Source organism: Salmo trutta, chromosome 3 (genome assembly GCF_901001165.1).
Source record: "Salmo trutta chromosome 3, fSalTru1.1, whole genome shotgun sequence".
Lineage (NCBI taxonomy): Eukaryota > Metazoa > Chordata > Actinopteri > Salmoniformes > Salmonidae > Salmo > Salmo trutta.
Window position 1 is genome coordinate 20,735,326 of NC_042959.1, and position 23,134 is coordinate 20,758,459.

The following is a 23,134-nucleotide window of genomic DNA, read 5'->3' on the forward strand; positions in this document are numbered from 1 at the left end:
CCCAAATAGCCTAAAAGGGGAAGTCTGAGAGAGAAAGAGGGGTCTGAGGAAGAGGTATAGCATTCATCTCACTTCTCCCGGCCCAATAGCCTTATGTGAAGTTTGGCGAGAATGATGGGTGAAATTCCATCAATCAAAATATCTAATTTCTTGGTGCCACAGTACAATTCACAGTGCAAAAAAGTTTTTTTTTTTTTTAAGAATCCCTTACTCAATATATTCAGCCTCTACCATTCTCCACCCTCAATATTTTCAGCATCTACCATTCTCCACTCTTAATATTTTTTGCCTCTAGCATTCTTCACTTTAAATATTTTCAGTCTTTACCATTCTAGACTCTCAATATTTTCAGCCTCTACCATTCTCCACTAACAATATTTTTAGCCTCTACCATTCTCCACTAACAATATTTTTTAGCCTCTACCATTCTCCACATCCTCCACCATCCTTCCATTTTACACATGGCTCCAACGGATCTGGGAAATATCATCTTCCCTGGTCCATCATTTAAAAAATACACTACATTATGTTGGTACATTGTCATGCCAAGTAAGTCACATATATCCCTTTCTGACTTTAAGAACACAAGCTGTTTAGACAAAGAACCAGACTGCATCCCCTTCTCCCTCATCTTTATAATGTCTGGTCCATGTTTCCAGATACTAATTGCCCAGCCTGCACCATATGTTCCTGCCATTTTGCAGCAGGTGGAAAAAGTACCCAATTGTCATACTTGAGTAAAAGTAAAGATACCTTAATAGATAATTACTCAAGTAAAAGTGAAAGCCATCCAGTAAAATACTACTTGAGTAAAAGTCTAAAAGTATTTGGTTTTAAATATACCTACTGTAAGTATCAAAAGTAAAACCATAAATCATTTCAAATTCCCTATATTAAGTAAACTAGACGGCACAATTTTCTTGTTTTTATTTTATTTGCAGATAGCCAGGGGCACACTCCAACACTCAGACATAATTGACAAAAGAAGAATGTGTGTTTAGTGAGTCTGCCAGATCTGAGGCAGTAGGGATGAACAGGGATGTTCTCTTGATACAGTAAGTGTGTGTATTGGGCCATTTTCCTGTTCTGCTAAGTATTCAAAAGGTAAAGAATACTTTTGGGTGTCAGGGTATGGAGTAAAAAGTACATTATTTTCTTTAGGAATGTATAGAAGTAAAAGTAAAAGTAGTCAAAAATATAGATATGAAAGTCAAGTACAGATACCCCCAAATACGACTTAAGTAGTACTTTAAAGTATTTTTACTTACGTACTTTACACCACTGCTATTTTGGTCTTCTTTTGTCCATTGTCAAACCTAATTAGACTTCTCTGTTAAACCTTAATTCACAGCTGTGGAATCAATCCGATAGGGGCCTTGTCTTTGGTGAGGAGGAGGCAGGGGAGAAAATTGGAGGAGGTGCTCCAGGGGATAGGGAAAGACACAAGGCTGCATTGATGCACAAGCACACATGTGCATGTTCAAAAGGTTAGCTCACAATCACTCTGGATTAGTGAAGACCAAGTCCCATAATATGCACACTGGTCCATAGCCTTTTAACTGAGGAAATGTCAAGTTATGACACCCTAAAGTACAATGTGCTGTGCAGTGCATATGTTAATAAAAAACATTTGTTAATGTATTTGTTAACTATCAATGCATTGTAATTATTAAGTTATTATAAATGTTGTCAATGTATTTATTGATCATTTACTCATGTTTGTTTATTTTGTTTTGTTTTTTATAATCTGTTTCTTATTTTCCATAAGATAATGTACTCATGTTAACTACTACATTAGCTCATTGTAAAGTGTTACCGGTATTGTATAACACACAGTGGTACTGAACTACATTATTGGGATAGCATGTCAGGGACTTGAAGACCTCTCTGACCTTTGACCTCTTGTAGACTTCCGCTACATTAGAAAGTAGAACGTGATCTACTGTCCATCAGAATCCACCCACCCGTGGCCTGGGAGGCCTCTGTCTCACAGACAAGTCTCCCTTAAGGTTCTGACTGTGTTACTGTGTGAACCACAGAAGGGGTGGAAGAGAAAGCAGTAATGGTTTTGCTGCTGCTCCAAGCCTGCGGGCTATGTGAACGTGGGCTCAGCGCGGGGTGTCTGGAGCCTCAGATTCTCAGAGGCCAGGTGAAAACAATGCAGCCGGTGGAGAAACTGCGAGCAGCTGATAAGGTAATAAAGCACCTGGGGAGTAGAACCAGGTGACAAACATGAATTGTTTGCCACCAGTATTTTTGGCCATTTTCAATGTGTCCCTCATATGAAATGATGGGAGGCTGTAATCCCTGAGCCTCCCTCCAGTTTCCTCCAGTGTTGAAGCGATGAAATTGCTGTTGTCCTCCTTCTTCAGACAGTAGAACAGTTTCATTGGATCCCTTCTTGCTCTTCAGGGGAACCACTTAATATGTACGGCCACAACCAGCCTAGCTGGCAAGCCAGAACCTCCCACTCAGATAAAAACCACAAACAAATGCCATACCATGCATGCAAAACAACACATCCTTGGAATGATATGTACTGTAGGTAAATGTCACCTTACTAAAACAAAAAGCTGTATGTCATTTTGAACATACAAATAATGAACATTATGAAAAGTGTGCAATGTCTGTTCAGTATGGGAGACAGCCAGATGGGAAGTAATGTCATATATAGTCTTATGATGTCATGAGCAAAATGTTCATTGATCCATGACAAACACAAGTGACCTATGTATGTGTTACAAAACAAATGTTGCACCCTTAGGATATTATCGCAAGACAGGGCAAGTGTATGTTCTTTACAGTATGACACTGATTGTGTGTGGAATGTACTTACATAGGCTCAAAGTTACAATAAATACATTATATTAGTCTGACACCCAATACAAAATGCCTTTACTTTGTCCAATAATATAAAGATACAAAACAGCTTAAATTATGATATAACTGCATGATAAAAAAAAAATGTAGCTCTAAAATCATAATCACTTTGACTTTGTAGTGATCAAATAGCCTTTTTCCATCCCTATTCCACACTAGCCATGATCAATTTAGCCTTCCGGATTGTGGTTCTCTTCCTTATTGGTCCTGTTTCTCAACTGGTCAGTCTGTGTCCTGACCCCCACTTACTCATTTCGGGGAGGTTTGCTTAGTTGCTCGGCTTCAGTGGTTCTGAGGTCCAATTAGGCAGGTCTGTTTGTGTTTCCTGGCCTTCATTTTAATGTCTGTAGTTCAGGGGGAGTGAGCCCCCTAGTCCTCCTTTGAGTCATCATTAGCTTAGCCAGATATGGACCAGGCTAAACATTTGCTGAAAAGAGTGAGAGCAAACTGTGTCAAAGGCTTGGTGGCTTGGCAGCTTAGCTTAGCACTGACACAGGCAGCTAGCGCTTGAGTAGCCACGCCGCTACGCGTTCTTTCATCTGGCCAGAACGAGGTGCGAGTTCGTCTCCACAGGGTCACTGGCGTCATGTCGCTGGCGTCATGTCACTTCACAACAAACAGTTAGCGCGAGACAGCAGCACGGGCAGTAAATTCAAATAAAGCAAGAATCGGCAAGGTGTGAGGAAGAAAGGGAGGGCGAGTCGAGAGTGCACAACCTAATATAAATGATACCAGCGGTTCCAACCATAGCCTGGGGATCCTTCATCAAGCTCAACTAATGTGCAATTAAGCTTCAAACCGGGAGAGAATCACCTTGTAAAAACATTTGTCAAGTAAACTGTTTTGCTGTTCTCTCCAGCCGCTAATTAACCAGGCACTGGGAAGAGGGGTTTGTTTGCCGACGTATTTACATATACATAAAGAAACAAATATCAGGCTTCGCCAAAAGCCCCTTTCATACATCTCTATTAGATAGCAGTGACATGCATTCCCTATCATTAAGCAATAATAGTTTACTTTACAGCTCATGAACTACAGTATGAACAAATGAAGCACGTCGCTGAGCTGAATGCAGTAGGAGGGGATGGGGGAGGACACTATGCTTATTATTGTGGCTGCTGTATTTTAATGATATTGCGGCCTTTCACTGCACAATAAAGTAGAAAGCACTACAAAGTCATTTCAAAGTCAAATTTATGCTGTCGTTGGATTCCTGCGTTATCGTCAGGCAGAAAGGGCTGCCTGGAGGCCTGAGAGGAAGAAACAGAGAACGAGCAGGAGGCTATGAGGCAGGAAGTGGCGGTGCTCTCAGTGGACAATAAAGGGTGATGAATAAAAGGACATGGCTAGGGCTTGTGTGCTGTGGCTCTGGGGAGAGAGGGCTGAGAATGCAGAGGGTACAGAACTGTGTGTGTGTGTGTGTGTGTGTGTGTGTGTGTGTGTGTGTGTGTGTGTGTGTGTGTGTGTGTGTGTGTGTGTGTGTGTGTGTGTGTGTGTGTGTGTGTGTGTGTTCTTGGGCTCTGACAGGTGTGTGTGGAGGAGGGTGTGTGTGCGTGCGTGCCTGCGGCCATGTAAGGCTGGGTGTATTTGATACTAAGTGTGTGTGTACTTGTTTTCCTATCTTATCAGGTCTCCAATGTCCTAACAATTCACCCCAATGTCCTAACAATTCACCCCAATGTCCTAACAATTCACCCCAATGTCCTAACAATTCACCCCAATGTCCTGACAAGGTAGGAAAACAATAACTTTTTTGAAAAGGCAGGACTTTCTTCATGTCCTGAATTTGTTAAAATGGTATTTTAAGCTTAAGGTTTGTTTTTAATTTTACATTTATTTAACTAGGCAAGTCAGTTAAGAACAAATTCTTATTTACAATGACAGCCTACCACGGCCAAACCCAGGCTGGGCCAATTGTGCGCCGACCTATGGGACTCCCAATCACAGCCGGATGTGATACAGCCTGGATTCAAACCAGGGACTGTAGTAACGCTTCTAGCACTGAGATGCAGTGCCTTAGATCGCTGTGCCACAGGGTTATGGTTAAAGGGATACCAGTTTGAAGGAAGTTAGAGTTAGTTTCATGAGCCAATACATGCAAGCAGATACCCACAGACTTCCAGTCATTGTGCTAACGCTAGTTAGGAATTTCACAAGCGCTAGTTATCAACTTCCTTCCTTATCACTAAGGTTAAGCTTAAGGTTAGAGTTAGGTTTAGGGTTTTTGGGGTTCGGGTTAAGGTTAGGGTTAGGTTAAGGGTTACTCCCCAAAGATTTCACGAAAATGAAGATGTTTGTGCATTTGTGTGTGTGTGTGTGTGTGTGTGTGTGCGTGCGTGTGTGTGTGCATGTTTGCTTTCCATGACAGGTGGGTGAGACAGAGGGCATAGACATGCAGGTGATGGAGGACTCCCAGGTGTGGGTGCCTGCCGAGGAGCCCATCGCTAACCCTGCCTTCCTCCTCAACTCCAAGATCTGGGAGATATGCCAGGAGCTGCCCATCCACTGGATCCATCCCTCCCCCATGAGAGGTACAGGGCACCGGGGCCTCTCCACCCCTCTCCACCCCCTCCTTCACATCACCTCAAACAGGAAAAACAGAAGTTTCTGCTGTGATCCAGTAAAGTACATCAACAGCTGTTCTGTGTACTTCCTCCTTTTGGTGCAGATGCTGAGTTCCATGAGGTGGAGGATGAGGAGGACATACCTGATGCTGAGGTCAGAGGTAACCGCGTCGCTCGTGACGTCCTGGACCAGGTTCCTGTCAACGACTACGTATGTACTGTACTGGGGCTGCATCTGAAATGGCACCCTATTCCCTATATAGTGCACTAGGGCCAAAGTATTGCAGTACATAGGGCCTGCCCAGCAACAAGGGAACATTCCCAGAACATTAGCTAAGATTCCCATTAAGTTAGGGTTTTTTTGTTGTTTTTTTTTATTTAAAAAAAAGAAAGATCCTTGGAATGTTCTCCTAACATTCATTTAAATGTTGTGCATAACATCTGTAACAACCATTACAGAACCTTCCCCAAAAGTTCTCATTAAGTTCCCAGGTAATGTAATAACACAATGTTCCAGTAACGTTTTCCCAGAAAAGCAAAATTGGTTCTGTGAAAGTTCCCAAAACATTTGTTAGGTCGCGGCAATTATTCTCATAACACAAAAACTTTCCATTCTTGGTGATGATTATAGAATGTTTGTCTAAAACATTCTCCTGGTGTTGCAAGAACGTTCCTAGAACACATTTAATCTGTTCGATAAGGGTTCCCAGAATGTTTCATTGGGTTGTGGGAACAGTCTGGTGAGAACATTGTGGGGACATCACAAAAGATATGTTCCCAAAACACAAAAACTATCCAGTTCTGCGGATGATTCTACAATGTTTATTTTAGGGTGCCTAAAACATTCACGTGGGCCTCCGAGTGGCACAGCGGTCTAAGGCACTGCATTGCAGTGCTAGAGGCATCACTATAGATCCGGGTTCGATCCCGGAATGTGTCGTAGCCGCCCGCGACCAGGAGACCCATGAGGCGGTTTACAATTGGCCAAGCGACATCCGGGTTAGGGGAGGGTTTGGCCGGCTGGGATGTCCTTGTCCCGCTCTAGCGACTCCTTGTGGCTGCCGGGCACATGCACGCTGACTTCGGTCACCAACACATTGGTGCGGATGGCTTCCGGGTTAAGTGGGCAGTGTGTCAAGAAGCAGTGCGGCTTGGCGGTCGTGTTTCGGAGGACACATGGCTCTCAACCTTTGCTTCTCCGAGTCCCTACGGGAGTTGCAGCGATGGGTCAAGACTGTAGCTACCAATTGGATATCACGAAAAAGTTTAAAAAAATATATATAATTTATTTTCGCCCGATGTTACAAGACTGTTCCCAGAATGTTTCATTTGGTTGTGGTAACATTGTGGGGACATGACAAGAGATATGTTCCCAAAACACAATAACTGTCCAGTTGTGCTGACATTCAGATCATGTTTTATCAGGGTGCACAAAACAATCCTTTGATATTGGAAGTATGTTGACAGAACAGCCTTTCTGAGTTCTTTGAAGGTTCCCATTACAAGAGATAAGTTCCCAAAACACAAAATATGCTTAGTTGTGAAGACATTCATACAATGTTTAACCCAGGTTGCACAGGACAAAAAAAGTACACAGCCTATATGGGAGGATGGGACATTTTTTTGAAATCAGAAATTGTGTTCTGTGTCCTGATTGAGCATTTGACTGAAAAACCAACAAGAGCACAGCTATCCCCTGGTGCAGCGGGTTAATGATCTTGCTGCAGATCTGAAAATTGTAGGTTCCACATATTCTTTATTAACCGTGTTTATTTATTTGTTTAACTAGAGGCTCATATATAAACTCTACTAAAAGAGAGGATGTCTTTACTTCGTCCAGATTTATAAATCTAGTCAGAAATACAGAATTTAGACTAACTGTAAAAAATTCAACATGGTGTAAAAATATACTGTTCAACTTTTCTTTTTTTTAAGTATTCCTACTTTGAGACGGTTGATATGGTCCTGCCTGGCTTATTTTTTATGATCTGAAAAACAGCACTCATGGTCTTGGATACCTTGTAAATATGGGCCCAGAAGTATGCAGCATATAAAGTGGATGGGTGAACCGGTGGTGAATAATGTTCTTGCAATAACAGGCTAATGTTTTATACAAACATTCTATGATCATCACCATGACTGGAAAGTTTTTGAGAACAACTTTCACAGATCCAATTTTTGCTTGCTGGTTATAGGGCATCCGAAATAAAACGCCCTATTCCCTATATAGTGAACTAGGTCAAAAGTACAGTGCCTTCACATATTGACTTATTACACATTTTGTTGTGTTACAGCCTGAATTCAAAATGGATTAAATAGATTTCTCACACCCATCTACACAAATTTGCTAATTTGTTTTAAATTAAATACAGAATTAGTTAATTTACTTAAGTATTGACACCCCTGAATCAATACTTTGTAGCTGCAATGACATATGTGAGTCTTTTGTGGTACGTCTCTAAGAGCTTTGCACACCTGGATTGTACAATATTCGCCCATTATTCTTTAAAAAAATTCTTCAAGCTCTGATAAGTTCATTGTTGATCTTTGCTAGACAGACATTTTCAAGTCTTCCCCTAGATTTTCAAGCCGATTTACGTCAAAACTGTAACTAGGCTACTCAGGAAAATTCAATGGCGTCTTGGTAAGCAACTCCAGTGTAGATTTGGCCTTGTGTTTTAGGTTTTTATCTTGATGAAAGGTGAATTTGTCTCCAAGTGTATGTTGGAGTAACTACAATGTTGTTGACCCATACTCAGCTTTCTCCTATCACAACCATTCAATTCTATAACTGTTTGAAAATCTCCATTTGCCTCATGGTGAAATCCTGAGCAGTTACCATCCTCACCGGCAACTGAGTTAGGAAGGACGCCTGTATCTTTGTAGTGACTGGGTGGATTGACACTAGAGGTCGACCGATTATGATTTTTCAACGCTGATACCGATACCGATCCCAATACCGATTATTGGAGGACAAAAAAAAGCCGATATGATTAATCGCCCAATTTTTTTAAAATTTGTAATAATGACAATTACAACAATACTGAATGAACACTTATTTTAACTTAATATAATACATAAATAAAATCAATTTAGCCTCAAATAAATAATGAAACATGTTCAATTTGGTATAAATAATGCAAAAACAAAGTGTTAGAGAAGAAAGTAAAAGTGCAATATGTGCCATGTCAAAAAGCTAACGTTTAAGTTCCTTGCTCAGAACATATGAAAGCTGGTGTTTCCTTTTAACATGAGTCTTCAATATTCCCAGGTAAGAAGTTTTAGGTTGTAGTTATTATTAGAATTATAAGACTATTTCTCTCTATTCCATTTGTAGTTCATATACCTTTGACTATTGGATGTTCTTATAGGCACTATAGTATTGCCAGTGTAACAGTATAGCTTCCGTCCCTCTCCTCGCCCCTACCTGGGCTCGAACCAGGAACACATCGACAACAGCCACCCTCGAAGCATCGTTACCCGTCGCTCCACAAAAGCTGCGGCCCTTGCAGGGCAAGGGGAACAACTACTTCAAGGTCTCAGAGCGAGTGACGTCACCGATTGAAACGCTATTAGCGCACACCCCGCTAACTAGCTAGCCATTTCACATCGGTTACACATCGGTTACACCAGCCTAATCTCGGGAGTTGATTAGTCAGTCATAAACAGCTCAATGCTTGAAGCACAGCAAAGAGCTGCTGGCAAACGCACAAAAGTGCTGTTTGAATGAATGCTTATGAGCCTGCTGCTGCCTACCACCGCTCAGTCAGACTGCTCTATCAAATATAAAATCATAGACTTAATTATAACATAATAACACACAGAAATACGGGCCTTAGGTTATTAATATGGTCAAATCCGGAAACTATAATTTCAGTGAAATACGGAACCGTTCCGTATTTTATCTAACGGGTGGCATCCCTAAGTCTAAATATTGCTGTTACATTGTACAACCTTCAATGTTATGTCATAATTATGTACAATTCTGGCAAATTAATTACGGTCTTTGTTAGGAAGAAATGGTCTTCACACAGATCGCAACGAGCCAGGCGGCCCAAACTGCTGCATATACCCTGACTGCTTGCACGGAACGCAAGAGAAGTGACACAATTTCCCTAGTTTAAAGAAATTAATGTTAGCAGGCAATATTAACTAAATATGCAGGTTTAAAAATATATACTTGTGTATTGATTTTAAAGAAAGGCATTGATGTTTATGGTTAGGTACACATTGGTGCAACGAGAGTGCTTTTTTCGCGAATGCGCTTGTTAAATCATCACCCGTTTGGCGAAGTAGGTGTAATGGTCGTCGCATATAGTGGACCAAGGCGCAACGGGTTGAGTGCTCATATTAACTTTTATTTGAGACACGTAAAAACAACAAAACAAGAAAACGAATGAACACACAGTATTACAGGCTAAACACAGCAGTGCAAAAACAACTTCCCACAAAGGACAGGTGAAAACAGGGCTACCTAAGTATGACTCCCAATCAGCAACAACGATGTACAGCTGTTCCCGATTGAGAGCCATACCAGGCCAACACAAAGAAATACACAACATAGACAGAGCATAGAAATACAAAACATAGAACATAACCAAAAACCCGGAATACTCTAAACAAACACCACTCTACATAAACACATATCCCAACAAACCCCGAACCACATAAAACAAACACCCCCCTGCCACGTCCTGACCAAACTACAATAACAAATAACCCCTTTACTGGTCAGGACGTGACAGTAGCCTGTGATTCGATGAGAAATTAACAGGCAATGCATCTATTATATGCAACGCAGGACATGCTAGATAAACTAGTAATATCATCAACCATGTGTAGTTAACTAGTGATTATGTTAAGAATGATTGTTTTTTATAAGATAAGTTTAATGCTAGCTAGCAACTTACCTTGGCTTCTTGCTGCACTCGGGTAACAGGTAGTCAGCCTGCCATGCAGGCTCCTCATGGAGTGCAATGTAAGGCAGGTGGTTAGAGCGTTGGACTAGTAACCGGAAGGTTGCAAGATTGAATCCCCGAGCTGACAAGGTAAAAATCTGTCGTTCTGCCCCTGAACAAGGCAGTTAACCCACCGTTCCTAGGCCTTCAAGAATGTGTTCTTAACTGACTTGCCTAGTTAAATAAAGGTAAAAAAAAATACAAAAATTGGCCACAATCGGCGTCCAGAAATACCAATTACCGATTGTTATGAAAACTTGAAATCGGCCCTAATTAATCGGCCATTCCGATTAATCGGTCGACCTCTTATTGATACACCATCCAAAGCATAATTAATAACTTCACCATGCTCAAAAGGATATTCAGCGTCTGCTTTTAAAAGTTTTACACATCTACCAATAGGTTCCCATCAATGTGAGGCATTGAAAAACCTCCCTAGTCTTTGTGGTTGAATTCCACTTTGACATTATAGGGAATTTTGTGTAGATCAGCAATACAACATCTCAATTTAATACATTTTAAATTCAGGCTGCAACACAACAAAATGTGGAAAAAGTAAAGGGGTGTGAATACTTTCTAGTGCCCTATATAGAGAATAAGCTGCCATTTTGGATGCAAACCAGCACCACACTAGGTGATACGAGCCACGGTGGTGCCTAGTTCTCCTTCATTTATTCCTGCAGAGAAATTGACTCTTGCTAATTGATGCTTAATTTCATAGCATAAAACAGACTTGTCTTGATGTACCACAGGGCATAGAAATTGCTCTATATATCTGTTTAAATGAACTTGCCTTGCTTAAGACTTTCTTAATGTCTCTACATTAATGGAGAGGAATATCTAGCCTTCAAAGGCAGCAATGTTTTCCCCACAGCCTCAGCCAGAGCCTTTTTTGCTTTCTTTTCGGGCAAAGGCAGGTAGCTAGCAGGCAGCTTGTACGAACGTCGTGCAAAACAGCACTCCTAAGGTCACTCATTACTGAATAGATACGGCACATTTATTAATCATGCCTTAATTATCATGGAAGGAAACAAAGAGGGAAGAGGACAAAATGCCATGTTTCTTGTGCATGTGAGCGGCTTAGTGCTCCATGATTAGTTACCCTTGACACACACACATGCATACACACACACAAACAGCAACACACACATCATGCACTCAAAGGTAAATGTACACACACACACACACACACACACACACACACACACACACACACACACACACACACACACACACACACACACACACAGTATAGACCACCCAGACTGTTTAAGTAAGCGTTAAAAGCTCATTCCAGAAAAGGAAGAATGGTTTTGAGTTCTGAGGAACCAGGGGACAGATGGACACGCACCCATACACGCACCCATACACGCATACACCCATACACGCACCCATACACACACACACAAACATACAGCCATAATATTAACATTTATCAGGCCAGGCCCAGGAATACCTGCCTGCCTGCCTTCACTCTCCTCCCTTTTCCCTTCTCCTCTCCTCTTCTCTTCCTTCCCTCCTCCCCTCTCCTCCTCTCTTCCTTCCCCTCCTCCCTGCTCATCCTCTATGGCCAAAGCTGCAATGCTATGCAATTAAAGCATACCGGGAGATGAAGCTCCAACCCGCCCATTCCAAGGCCACCGCTAGTCAGTGTTTGTGGGCCCAACAGATAACAAAGGCCTTTGTGACCGACGGAGGGGAGGCAGCAATTTATAATTGGCGAGTCTGAAGTTACTGTTGATGCCAGTGGGATGAGTCTGAAGTTACTGTTGATGCCAGTGGGATGAGTCTGAAGTTACTGTTGATGCCAGTGGGATGAGTCTGAAGTTGCTGTTGATGCCAGTGGGATGAGTCTGAAGATGCTGTTGATGCCAGTGGGATGAGTCTGAAGTTGCTGTTGATGCCAGTGGGATGACTCTGAAGATGCTGTTGATGACAGTGGGGTGAGTCTGAAGATGCTTGTTGATGACAGTGGGATGAGTCTGAAGATGCTGTTGATGCCAGTGGGATGAGTCTGAAGATGCTGTTGATGACAGTAGGGTGAGTCTGAAGATGCTGTTGATGACAGTGGGATGAGTCTGAAGATGCTGTTGATGACAGTGGGATGAGTCTGAAGATGCTGTTGATGGCAGTGGGATGAGTCTGAAGATGCTGTTGATGACAGTGGGATGAGTCTGAAGATGCTGTTGATGACAGTGGGATGAGTCTGAAGATGCTGTTGATGACAGTGGGCTGAGTCTGAAGATGCTGTTGATGACAGTGGGATGAGTCTGAAGATGCTGTTGATGACAGTGGGATGAGTCTGAAGATGCTGTTGATGACAGTGGGATGCCAACATAGACGTAGACCTTTTGTAGAGCGCTGATTCTGACCCCCGCACCCCTCCACCTGATCTGGCATCCACCGTGGCCTTTCCTCTGACGGCCACTGGGGCCCCTGATTACGTATTTCGGCAGGTAATTTCGAAGCGACCTGACTAATAATCATTAAAGTAGCAGTGACAGAGGTGGGGAGATATATGGGGCCGACCTTTAGCCGCGGCTACCACGGAAGAGCCTTCGCACAGCGCTGCAGCAGCGGCCCTGGACAGCTCTCCGACTGGACAGCTCTCCGACTGGACAGCTCTCCGACTATCATCCGGCAGCGCTGGAGAAGCCACATTACTGTCCTTCACCTAGACGGGGGAAGGATAAGCCTTCAGATATGATTGGGAAGCAGGCCTCAGTCTGTCCAGCCGGCACACATCATTTTTTGCAAACGTGTTTTGGCCGGTTGGAGATTGGGTGATTGGGTTGAGCCATAGTGTGACCCTGTACCAATGCCCAGGCCTCTTTGGCAGGCAAGGTTAGCGTTGAAAAAAACAAGGATGCCCGGGCATGAGTGGAGGTTGGAGACCAAGGGTAAACAGAGCCTGTCCTCCCTGAGTGGGCAGTGATGGTTCACAGGAGACCGAGGGTGAACAGAGGCTGTAAATACCTCCTCTCCTCCCTGAGCAAGGCTACGCCAAACTGTAAACACAGATACTTCCTGGCCTGTGTGGCACAGTTGATAAGAGCCTGGCGTCTGGTGCTAGTGATGCCAAGGTCTACATATTGTACACCTACTAAAAATGTATGGAAGTCGCTCAGGATAAAAGCTTAGTGGCATATTTTTAATATATTTCATATTTTACTTCCCCTTGGCTTAACCATTACAGGTTTCACCCTTGCCTGCATAATGAAGTTCATGTGGTTGATATAAGACGACACAACTAGCACTGGGAGTACAAGGCAGTGCCTTCTGCATATTAGCCTAGCATTTCATGCTGCATCTCATACCTAGGGTGTGTCCTAAATGCCACTCTATTCCCTATGGGCCCTGTTCAAAGGTAATGCACTATATAGGGAACAGGTTTCCATTTGGGACGAATCCCAACACCTACAGTCATGTGACAGTATGAAATGGAAATGTTGTCCCTGGTGTTTTAATAGAATATCAAAGAGACTGTGATGATCAGCTCTGTTATAGATGATTAAATAACAGCAACGAGGCTTGTGTGTTTCAAACCACAAGGAGAACAGTAATCAGCGTGTGTAAAATAACACTCAGTAGTGTGGAAATTGAAGGAGTTGTCGCGGCTTGATTCGCTTCCTCATTATTGAATGACTGACTGAAAGTTTGACTTGACAGACTGATCAAATCTCTGATATGATGTTACGCGTGAGACGCGTTTCGGTGTGTGACCAAGTCAGATATCAGACAGAGCGCGAGGGTAATGACTTTTACCCTTCGTTAATGCCACTTGTTTGTGAGTGACGGCCCCAGATTTCCCACGGTGCCCCATTCCAATCACCCGCCGCCACATCCTGTTGAAGAGGGGAATTTGAAGCCAAAATGATTAATATGCGTGCTCCGTTTTTAAAAAGGATGCCTCTGATTAATTTGTCTCGGAGGTACAATGCCAATTGTCTGTTTGTTTTTGTAATCACTCATCATTTGAATAAATATATTTCCATTAATTTTCCCAAACTGAAGCTCTGGATTTGGATTCCATACCATCACAGTTTTAGCTGTGAGGCGGCTGATAAGATTATTGTCTGTTGCAGTGACAGCTTTTGTGTTTTCTCCATAATAGATTGTTGCCTTGCAGCTGATGACCCTAAACATGACTAACATCATCAATCAACAATCGCCCACCAGCCATTGTCAGAGTCATAAATCAAAACACATATTTTAAATATCACCTTTTTTTCTCTTTCCGAGTTGTTAGTCCTCCGTATTAGGAGTATGTAATGTTAGTACGTTTATCTGTCACAGCAGTTGTGATGATTGATTCGTGATTTGAATCCTACCTACTGCACTATTTGTTGTGTTTATATTATGCTGGCTCCAAAAATTCTGGGAGGGTGAATGTAGCTTAACTCCAGCCACAAACAGTGGAGTCAACAACATCTGTGAGACCGTGGACCATTTAGTGGCCTGTAAACTATTTCCTGTGCCTAATACTGCCTTTATAGGAAAGCCAAACAGCCTCCAGTCCACACTGCCCATAATTTACTGTAGAGGAGGAATCAGAGTCAAAGTCGTGTTCCTATGTGCCCCAGCCCTTTGAAAGACTGGGGCGAAACAATGACCTCGCATTTTCAGTTCCCCCTCTCAATAGATTTCTGTTTTGTTTTTTCTTACGAAAGACTGACTCATAAGCAAAGCGTCATGGCCGCTTCTCCCAGAAGTAAAGTCCAAAAGAGGGAGAAATGGTCTCTTTCATCAAGGCTATTTAACCAGGCAGTGCTGAATTGTCTGTGAAGATTCACTCAGATTCACTCGCTGCAGGAGATTGAAAACGTGGTCGAATGTATTTGTGCTGCTCTGAGACGGGTTGCTGCAGCCGCTGCCACAACTAGGGGCGGAGAGTTAACTGGCACTTCTCTGAACCCAATTCAGAGTCTCCCTGGATCAAAGGCATGGCACTCAGCCCTACCACCGTCTGGAGAGGGCATGCGCCCGGCCGACCGGCACAATGGAAAAACCCAAGGGCCATTAATTCTACCCAATTTACCTTTCGTTTGGCTTTCATTTGGCCCTTATATAAATTCACACCCAGTCGGCACAAGCAAATAAAAAGATCCTTGTTAGGCGATCATTACTCGGCTAATTGCTTTAGGAATGTGCCATCCACTTAAAGTCAAGGTCAGGGGGAGTGCGCCCACGGAGAGCCTCTAATTTGTAGTCTCTAATGGAGGAGTGGCGGCCATTTTGACTCAGCTCGCGTGGGTCGCAGTGGGGGGGGAGAGGGAGGTCAGAGATGAAAGAAATAGTGCAATTATCCCGGAAACCGGCAGTGTCAGAGTCACTTTGATTGAAGATAGCCCTGGGAGAAAGGAGCAGAGGACTCTGGGATGTGAGATGGAGCATGGTGAAGCTAAGAGTAATACTACCACTAACATAACTTTCCAATGCTATCTTGATCCCTGTGTCACAGTCAATGGTGGAAACATTTTGTCCATTTGTTACCTTAGACATCCATTTTAATCTTTCTCTTCTGTTTAGCTGCTTCTACATATATTTTTCTGACCCACAACCGAAGCGAGAACATCAATTCACCCAATCCAATCCGCTGTCTGACTGTCTCTGCTCTGGGAGAGCTGGTATTCACAGGGAAAAGAAACGTATACACACGTCACTGAACAGAGAAAGCTAAAGTAAAAAAAAAGAGAAACATTTAGCTATCACAGAAAAATAAACCTTGCCAGTGAGGTGTAAGCAATCCATCCCATCTATACTTCAAATTAAATGTTCTCAAGATCTTTGTCTCTCTGGCTTTCCTTTGTGTGGATCACCTGTCCTTTAAAGCACCTAACTTCTTTCCTTCCTCTCATTGACTTGCCGTTTGTCCTTCACAGAGAGACATTGGAGTTGAGCTGGATAACCGTCTGGATGATCATGGCTACTGCTGCCAGCACTGTCGTCGTGGTTACCGCTACTGCCAGCGCTACTACGAGCCTCTGGGGGGGTTCAACCCCTACCCCTACTACTACCAAGGAGGACGTGTCATCTGTCAGATCATCATGCCCTGCAACTGGTGGATAGCCCGTATGCTCGGGAGGATCTGATTGGATAGTGGAACTGGATTCAACTATGTTTCAGCACAAATAACAGGTGCGTTCATTTAAGGCTGGATTTACACTGCAGTAGGCTTAGTGTCTCAGCAAACGCAAAGAGTCTTTAGTGCATGCCAGAATTTGTATTAACTCTAAGCAAGGGTAAGTGACATTTTGCTTTTGTGAACGCTTGGTAGAGTGTAAACCCAGCCTAGGCCCACCCGGGGCACCAGGTGGGGGAAGTTTGCACATTTGAGACAATTACATTGGTCCTAAGGTGCAAACTCCGCCTAACTGGTTCATTCGGTGAGGTAAAATGAATGCACCCCTTGCTTCTCCCCAATCAGTATTCCAAAGCCTTTGTGATATCAAAACATTTCTAGTACAGAATTATTATGCATCCTATCTTTGAAAAGAATCAAATCTACTGTCAGTCTCTCATAAGTCTAAATGGAGTTTTGGGAGCATGTAGGTGATTTCTCTAAAAGGCCTTGATGTGTCATCGGTGTGCTGAAGTGCGATTTTTCTTTTAACATATATTAAATATTTTTTTAAGAATTTGTAACAGTAGCTAAAGAGCTAGTTTTGACTGCTTCTCACGGGGCTGCATTTCTTTCTCATTTCATTTCCTTCTTAATCTTTTTTATGGGTGGCGTGTAACCGACTTTCTCTTGCTGTGTGGAGCAGACCTGTGTTCAAATAGTATTTGATTTCTTTCAAATACTTTGAGCTTTTGATTGAGCTTTCCTGGAGTGCTAGATCGATCAGGGTTTGCATTTTTGGTACTATCCCGGTGGTCCAATCGCACAAGACAAACACAGCTAAAGTATTTGAAGGAAAACAAATACTATTTGAACCCACGTCTGCTGTGGCCTATGACAACCAACAATGTATTTTATGTAGAACATACTGAAGTGCTGTAGCCTGCTCACTCTGTCAAGAGCATTTAACCCTTTCTAGACTAAAAATAATATATGTCCTATTTTTTGTGAATGATCTGTTTTGACTATTGTTTACTACAATTAGCATGTTTAACTTGAAATATATATGTATTGATGAGGAGGTATATAAATGCATAACAAAAAACTATCAGAGTGAGTCGACTAATTATAATAAAGCAGCGGCTAAAGATATGCTTCATACTTCTAATTCAACTTGCCAATCTTTATTTGAAGTAAAGTCATTATTGTTATTTTAAGCAGCATTCTTTTAACTGTAATGGCTGTAAATGACATAATTATGCCACAGCTCAATTACCATCATGTAATGTAATCTGCAAATTTTTCTCCGTTGCTCAATAGCTCACAGTAATCATGCTCTGAACAGTGATTCTACCGGCATAGATATTCCTGCAACCATAAGAGATACTGTATGATGGCTTGACATGCTTAAGTTATTATCAATTACATGCAATTAAAATGTATTTTGAAACTAAAATACATCTAATGCTACTCATATTGAGGTAAAGAGTCTTAATTTGCATTCAAAGTTACTATAGCAATGCGGCATCCATATTAGGACGTTTTGTCTGATAACTAATATAATGGTTTCACCTGACAACTGAGGAACTTCTTAATATGGATGCCATATTCAGGTTTCTACTGGCTGAAATTCCAACATTGGTGGAAAAAAGTCCAATACCATACATTCAAATGGTCCAATGCTGCAGTTCACACATCTATTATTAACCTTTGAGGGTCTTATGAACAACCTATATAATACATTATAACAACATCTGTTCTAATAACCGTGCTCATAAACATCTATAACTACTTTCATAGAGCATTATGAACAGGATGTATAATGACTTTTGAAGCAAAGTGGCATATAACTTAATACATTTTGGAGTCAGGACATGTCATAGATTCTATTAAATCTATGACATGTCCTGACTCCAAAATGTATTGATTAAGTTATATGCCACTTTGCTTCAAAAGTCATTATACATCCCGTTCATAATGCTCTATGAAAGTAGTTATAGATGTTTATGAGCACGGTTATTAGAACAGATGTTGTTATAATGTATTATATAGGTTGTTCATAAGAAGTGTTACTAATATCCTTCCTCGAAAAGAAACCTAAATAGATGCTCTTTAACCAAAACAACAAAAGAGGTAAAAAGACAGATGAGAAAAGTTAGAGCCGGTTTCACTTTGATTCATGTTGGTTTGAAGTACATCCAATTTCTCTGTACCCTCCCTCCAAGCGATGTACCCTCCCAGTAATGTTGCATTAAACATACTGTAGGTTCTCTACATTTAGAATGTTCAGAAGGTAAAAAAACAATCGACCTCGAAAAGGTAAAACATATTGCGAAAATAAGCAAATTGACTGTGTCTGTCTTAAGTCTAAACTCAACTTCATTACTTATGTTAATGTATTAACAGGCGGAAGTAAAGAACTTGAAGTTCAAGCTGCAAACACATTGTATTTTCAAATCAATAATGTCAATGGCCAAGGGCAACATGTCGAGTAAAAATAGTGTCAGGCGTTAACAAATGCAATAATTGCAAACATACTTCAAATGTGCCGACAGGCAGCTCCGCCATGCCCCAAGGCGGTTCTGAAAATAATATACAATTTGTGTTGATATGTATTTTGTTCTGCCTGTATTTTTCCCTTATCACGTCATGCTGCTGTGTGTATTGAAGCTGACACAATCAGTATACTGTAGCAACAGACATGGTAAACGAAGGAAAGAGAATGGGAGGGAGAGGGAGAGAGGGAGCAGGAGAGGGAGACAGAGAGACAGAGAAAGTCAAACAGACAGAAAAAGCAAGACGATGGACTGATTGCGTATAAAAATGGTTAGGTTATCTGAGCACTAGTATATGTTTGATCTTATTATGATATTATGTTTGATAACCGGTGGTCTCATGCATTGTCAATCCAACAAGGTTTCCCAGGAGATTCAGGCTTGGCTATTGTGTGGTTGTGAGAGTAAATTGCCCATGGGAGCCTTGAGAGTCATTTCGAATGGGCCACCTCACTCTGACGGTGGAATGTGACACAGATATTACAGCAATAGTAATACGGAGAACATTTCACTCCTTCTTGAGAGTCTCGGCCAGTGAGTAGAGACGATGGAAGTCAATCTGTATAATATCCACCTTATAATTTATTCTACTGTTGTTCCCCTCCCCTCATAATAGAGGATTTCTGAAGGTAAAAGGAGACAGGCGAAAGTTGTTCTGTTAGACAATGACTTGATACGATTTCCCCACTAATGATTGGTGGGTGTAACAATATCAAGTTGGCCCATAACTGTCAAATTTGCCATGAATTAAATCTCAATTGGTCTCCATCTTTAATGCCATGAGAGCAATAGATTCTGATTAGTACCCGATTCGTGAGTGATGAATTTTCTATTAAATAGTTAGGAGACTGAGGACAATCGTTGTTTGGCTGTTGAAATGTGAATTGTCCAATTTGTGAGTAGGTGTATCGTTCCTCAACATACCCTGTCCAGATGACTACAAGCTACACATTAACATCTGTATCTATGACTCCACTCATAGTAAACACCAGAATCAGTAGTTTCAAAGGTAAATCCCTCACGTCCATGTTCCTCGTGTAAATTATTCAGCATCTAGGAAAAAATCCCTGGAAGCTTGTTTAGCATTGTGTTGAGCAGAGCAGGCGTGCAAAAGAGAAACAGTGCTGCAGGATCCATACTGCAGCCATGGAGCCGTCAAGTTCAGTCCACCAGGTTAACAGTATTGGAAGTGCTTGCTTCGCCTGACTGGCCGAACAATTAGCCTAGTAACAGGTACTACAGCCCACTAACCTACACTACCAGTCAAAAGTTTTAGAACACCTACTCATTCAAGGGTTTTTCTTCATTTTACTATTTTCTACATTGTAGAATAAAAGATACAAATTAAAATAACACATATGGAATCATGTTGTTTTTCCAATAGTCTTGAAGGAGTTCCCACATATGCTGAGCAATTGTTGGCTGCTTTTCCTTCAATCTGTGGTCCAACTCATCCCAAACCATCTCAATTTGGTTGAGGTCGGGGGGATTGTGGAGGCCAGGTCATCTGATGTAGCACTCCATCACTCTCCTTCTTGATAAAATAGCCCTTACACAGCCAGGAGGTGTGTTGGGTAATTGTCCTGTTGAAAAACAAATAAGAGTCCCACTAAGACCAAACCAGATGGGATGGTGTATCGCTGCAGAATGCTGTGGTAGCCATGCTGGTTAAGTGTGCCTTGAATTCTAAATAAATCACAGACGGTGTCACCAGCAAAGCACTCCCACACCATAACACTTCCTCCTCCATGCTTTACAGTGGGAAATACAAATGCGGAGATCATCCGTTCACCCACACCACGTCTCACAAAGACATGTCGGTTGGAACCAAAAATTGCCAATTTGGACTCCAGACCAAAGGACAAATTTCCACCGGTCTAATGTCCATTGCTCGTGTTTCTTGGCCCAAGCAAGTCTCTTCTTCTTATTGGTGTCCTTTAGTAATGGTTTATTTGCAGCAATTCGACCATGACGGCCTGATTCACACAGTCTCCTCTGAACAGTTGATGTTGAGATGTGTCTGTTACTTGAACTCTGTGAAGCATTTATTTGGGCTGAAATTTCTGAGGGTGGCAACTCTAATGAACTTATCCTCTGCAGCAGAGGTAGCTCTGGGTCTTCCATTCCTGTGGCGGTCCTCATGAGAGCCAGTTTCATCATAGCGCTTGATGGGTTTTGCCACTGCACTTGAAGAAAATTTCAAAGTTCATGAAGTTTTCCGTATTGACTGAGCTTCATGTCTTAAAGTAATGGTGGACTGTCATTTCTCTTTGCTTATTTGAGCTGTTCTTGCCATAATATGGACAGTCTTTTACCAAATAGGGCTATCTTCTGTATACCCTTACTTTGTCACAACATAACTGATTGGCTCAAATACATTAACTTTTATGAAGGCACATCTGTTACCACATGAAGCTGGTTGAGAGAATGCCAAGAACGTGCAAAGCTGTCATCAAGGCAAAGGGTGGCTATAAGAAGAATCTCAAATATAAAATATATTTTGATTTGTTTAATTTTTTTGGTTACTACATGATTCCATATGTGTTATTTCATAGTTGTGATGTCTTCACTATTATTCTACAATGTAGAAAACAGTAAAAATAAAGAAAAACCCTTGAATGAGTAGGTGTTCAAAAACTTTTGACCGGTAGTGTACACTTGTGAATTCACTCCTTTTGTTACCACATCAAAACTGCAGTGTCATTTACCTCTCTATGAGAGAGGGGAGAGACATATTTGGCTTGTCAGGCGGATAGTGTTACAGATGTATTGCTAGTGCCATCTTGTGGTCTCATGACAGAATGGCCATTTTGAGACTGATCTCCACAAGTGTTGCGTTATGGTTACCTGCAGGGTCCCTTTGCTTTAAGGTTTAACTTGTCAACTTGAGTACGTCAATGCCTTTCTTTGCTTTTTCTAACTCAAACTTTGAATCAGCTGTCAAATTCAAATAACAGCACATATCAACATCTATGGAGAGAAGAGAGCCTCTCCTTTGAAAATCCTTTCATATATTCAGAGCCCAGTGGTCACTCAGATGGCCAAATTACAGTTAAGGTGGGTTGCTAGGCAGAGCACAGTGCATGGCAGTAGTACTGCTAGGCCATGAGACAACAGACAAACACTATTATGCTTGGGCTGTGTTGTGGGGTCAGTGTACTTGGTCCATGATGCACTGAAGGCCTGATGTTTGAATAATCTCTCCGCCATGGTTCCCGACACAGGCTGGAGGCTCTACCGTGTCAGCCGTCATCCTTCAACAGCTCCGCGTGAGAGAGGCATGTGGAGCGGCACGGCAGTAAACACTCACTAGCGCGAGCTAGGTCGTCTCACACTGTGTCACTGGCTGCAGGCGACGCAGGAAATAGACCTTTCCCCTCCCAGGTTCCGGATGGACTGGGCTGCCTGGCTCTCTCTCCGGGCACTCTGACTCACTGCCGCACACACACACACACACACACACACACACACGCACGCACGCACGCACGCACGCACGCACGCACGCACACACACACACACACACACACACACACGTCTTTCATTAGCTTTATAATCCCACTAGCATCTTGCTGGCTTTGAAGTCAAAACACCATAGGTCATGTCAGGTGGAGTGAAAAGGTAGTTAGCAGCTCACTGTGTGATACAGCATGAAACAAAAATGGAGACGGTTTTGAAATATTACATCGATATGGATAAGGACAACGGTCAATCGGCGAAGGTTTATGCTGTCATTGTTGGTGACAGGAAGTGGTATTGTGGCAGTTTTTCTGTGTTGTTTGGTGGGGTAACCCTATGGCGTTGCAGGAGTGTGTGGTCCGCAGCTGTGTGGGGAGAGGGGGTGGGTGTCGTGCATGGAGTGTTGGGGGGGTACAGCAGCCAAACCCATCTGTCAGCTCTCTCAGCAGACCCCCACCCGAGGCTCACTCAATCCCAGCCAGTGTACACCCCCCTTCCCTTCTCCCCTATTCTCAACCCACTGCTCAGGCTGCTCTGCACAGTAGGTCACAGCAGTGACAACAGCCTCCACTGTCCCCCAGCACGGCTGGACTAATGTATTCATCTGCCTACGGCAACTGGAAGACGACTCCGAGGTACGGTCCAATCAGTCTCTTCGGC

At 42.4% G+C, this 23,134-nt stretch overlaps 1 protein-coding gene across 1 annotated transcript in view; it reads left to right on the forward strand.

Moving 5' to 3' along the window:
* tnmd (tenomodulin) overlaps positions 1 to 17,937 on the forward strand; it is a 72,201-nt gene extending 54,264 nt beyond the window's left edge. The window contains exons 5-7 of the mRNA XM_029726049.1: positions 5,249 to 5,411; positions 5,549 to 5,655; positions 16,285 to 17,937. Of these exons, the coding sequence (XP_029581909.1) occupies positions 5,249 to 5,411; positions 5,549 to 5,655; positions 16,285 to 16,494 (480 nt within the window). The 3' untranslated portion in view covers positions 16,495 to 17,937. The remainder of the gene's footprint in view (positions 1 to 5,248; positions 5,412 to 5,548; positions 5,656 to 16,284) is intronic.
* The last annotated feature ends 5,197 nt before the right edge of the window (positions 17,938 to 23,134 follow it).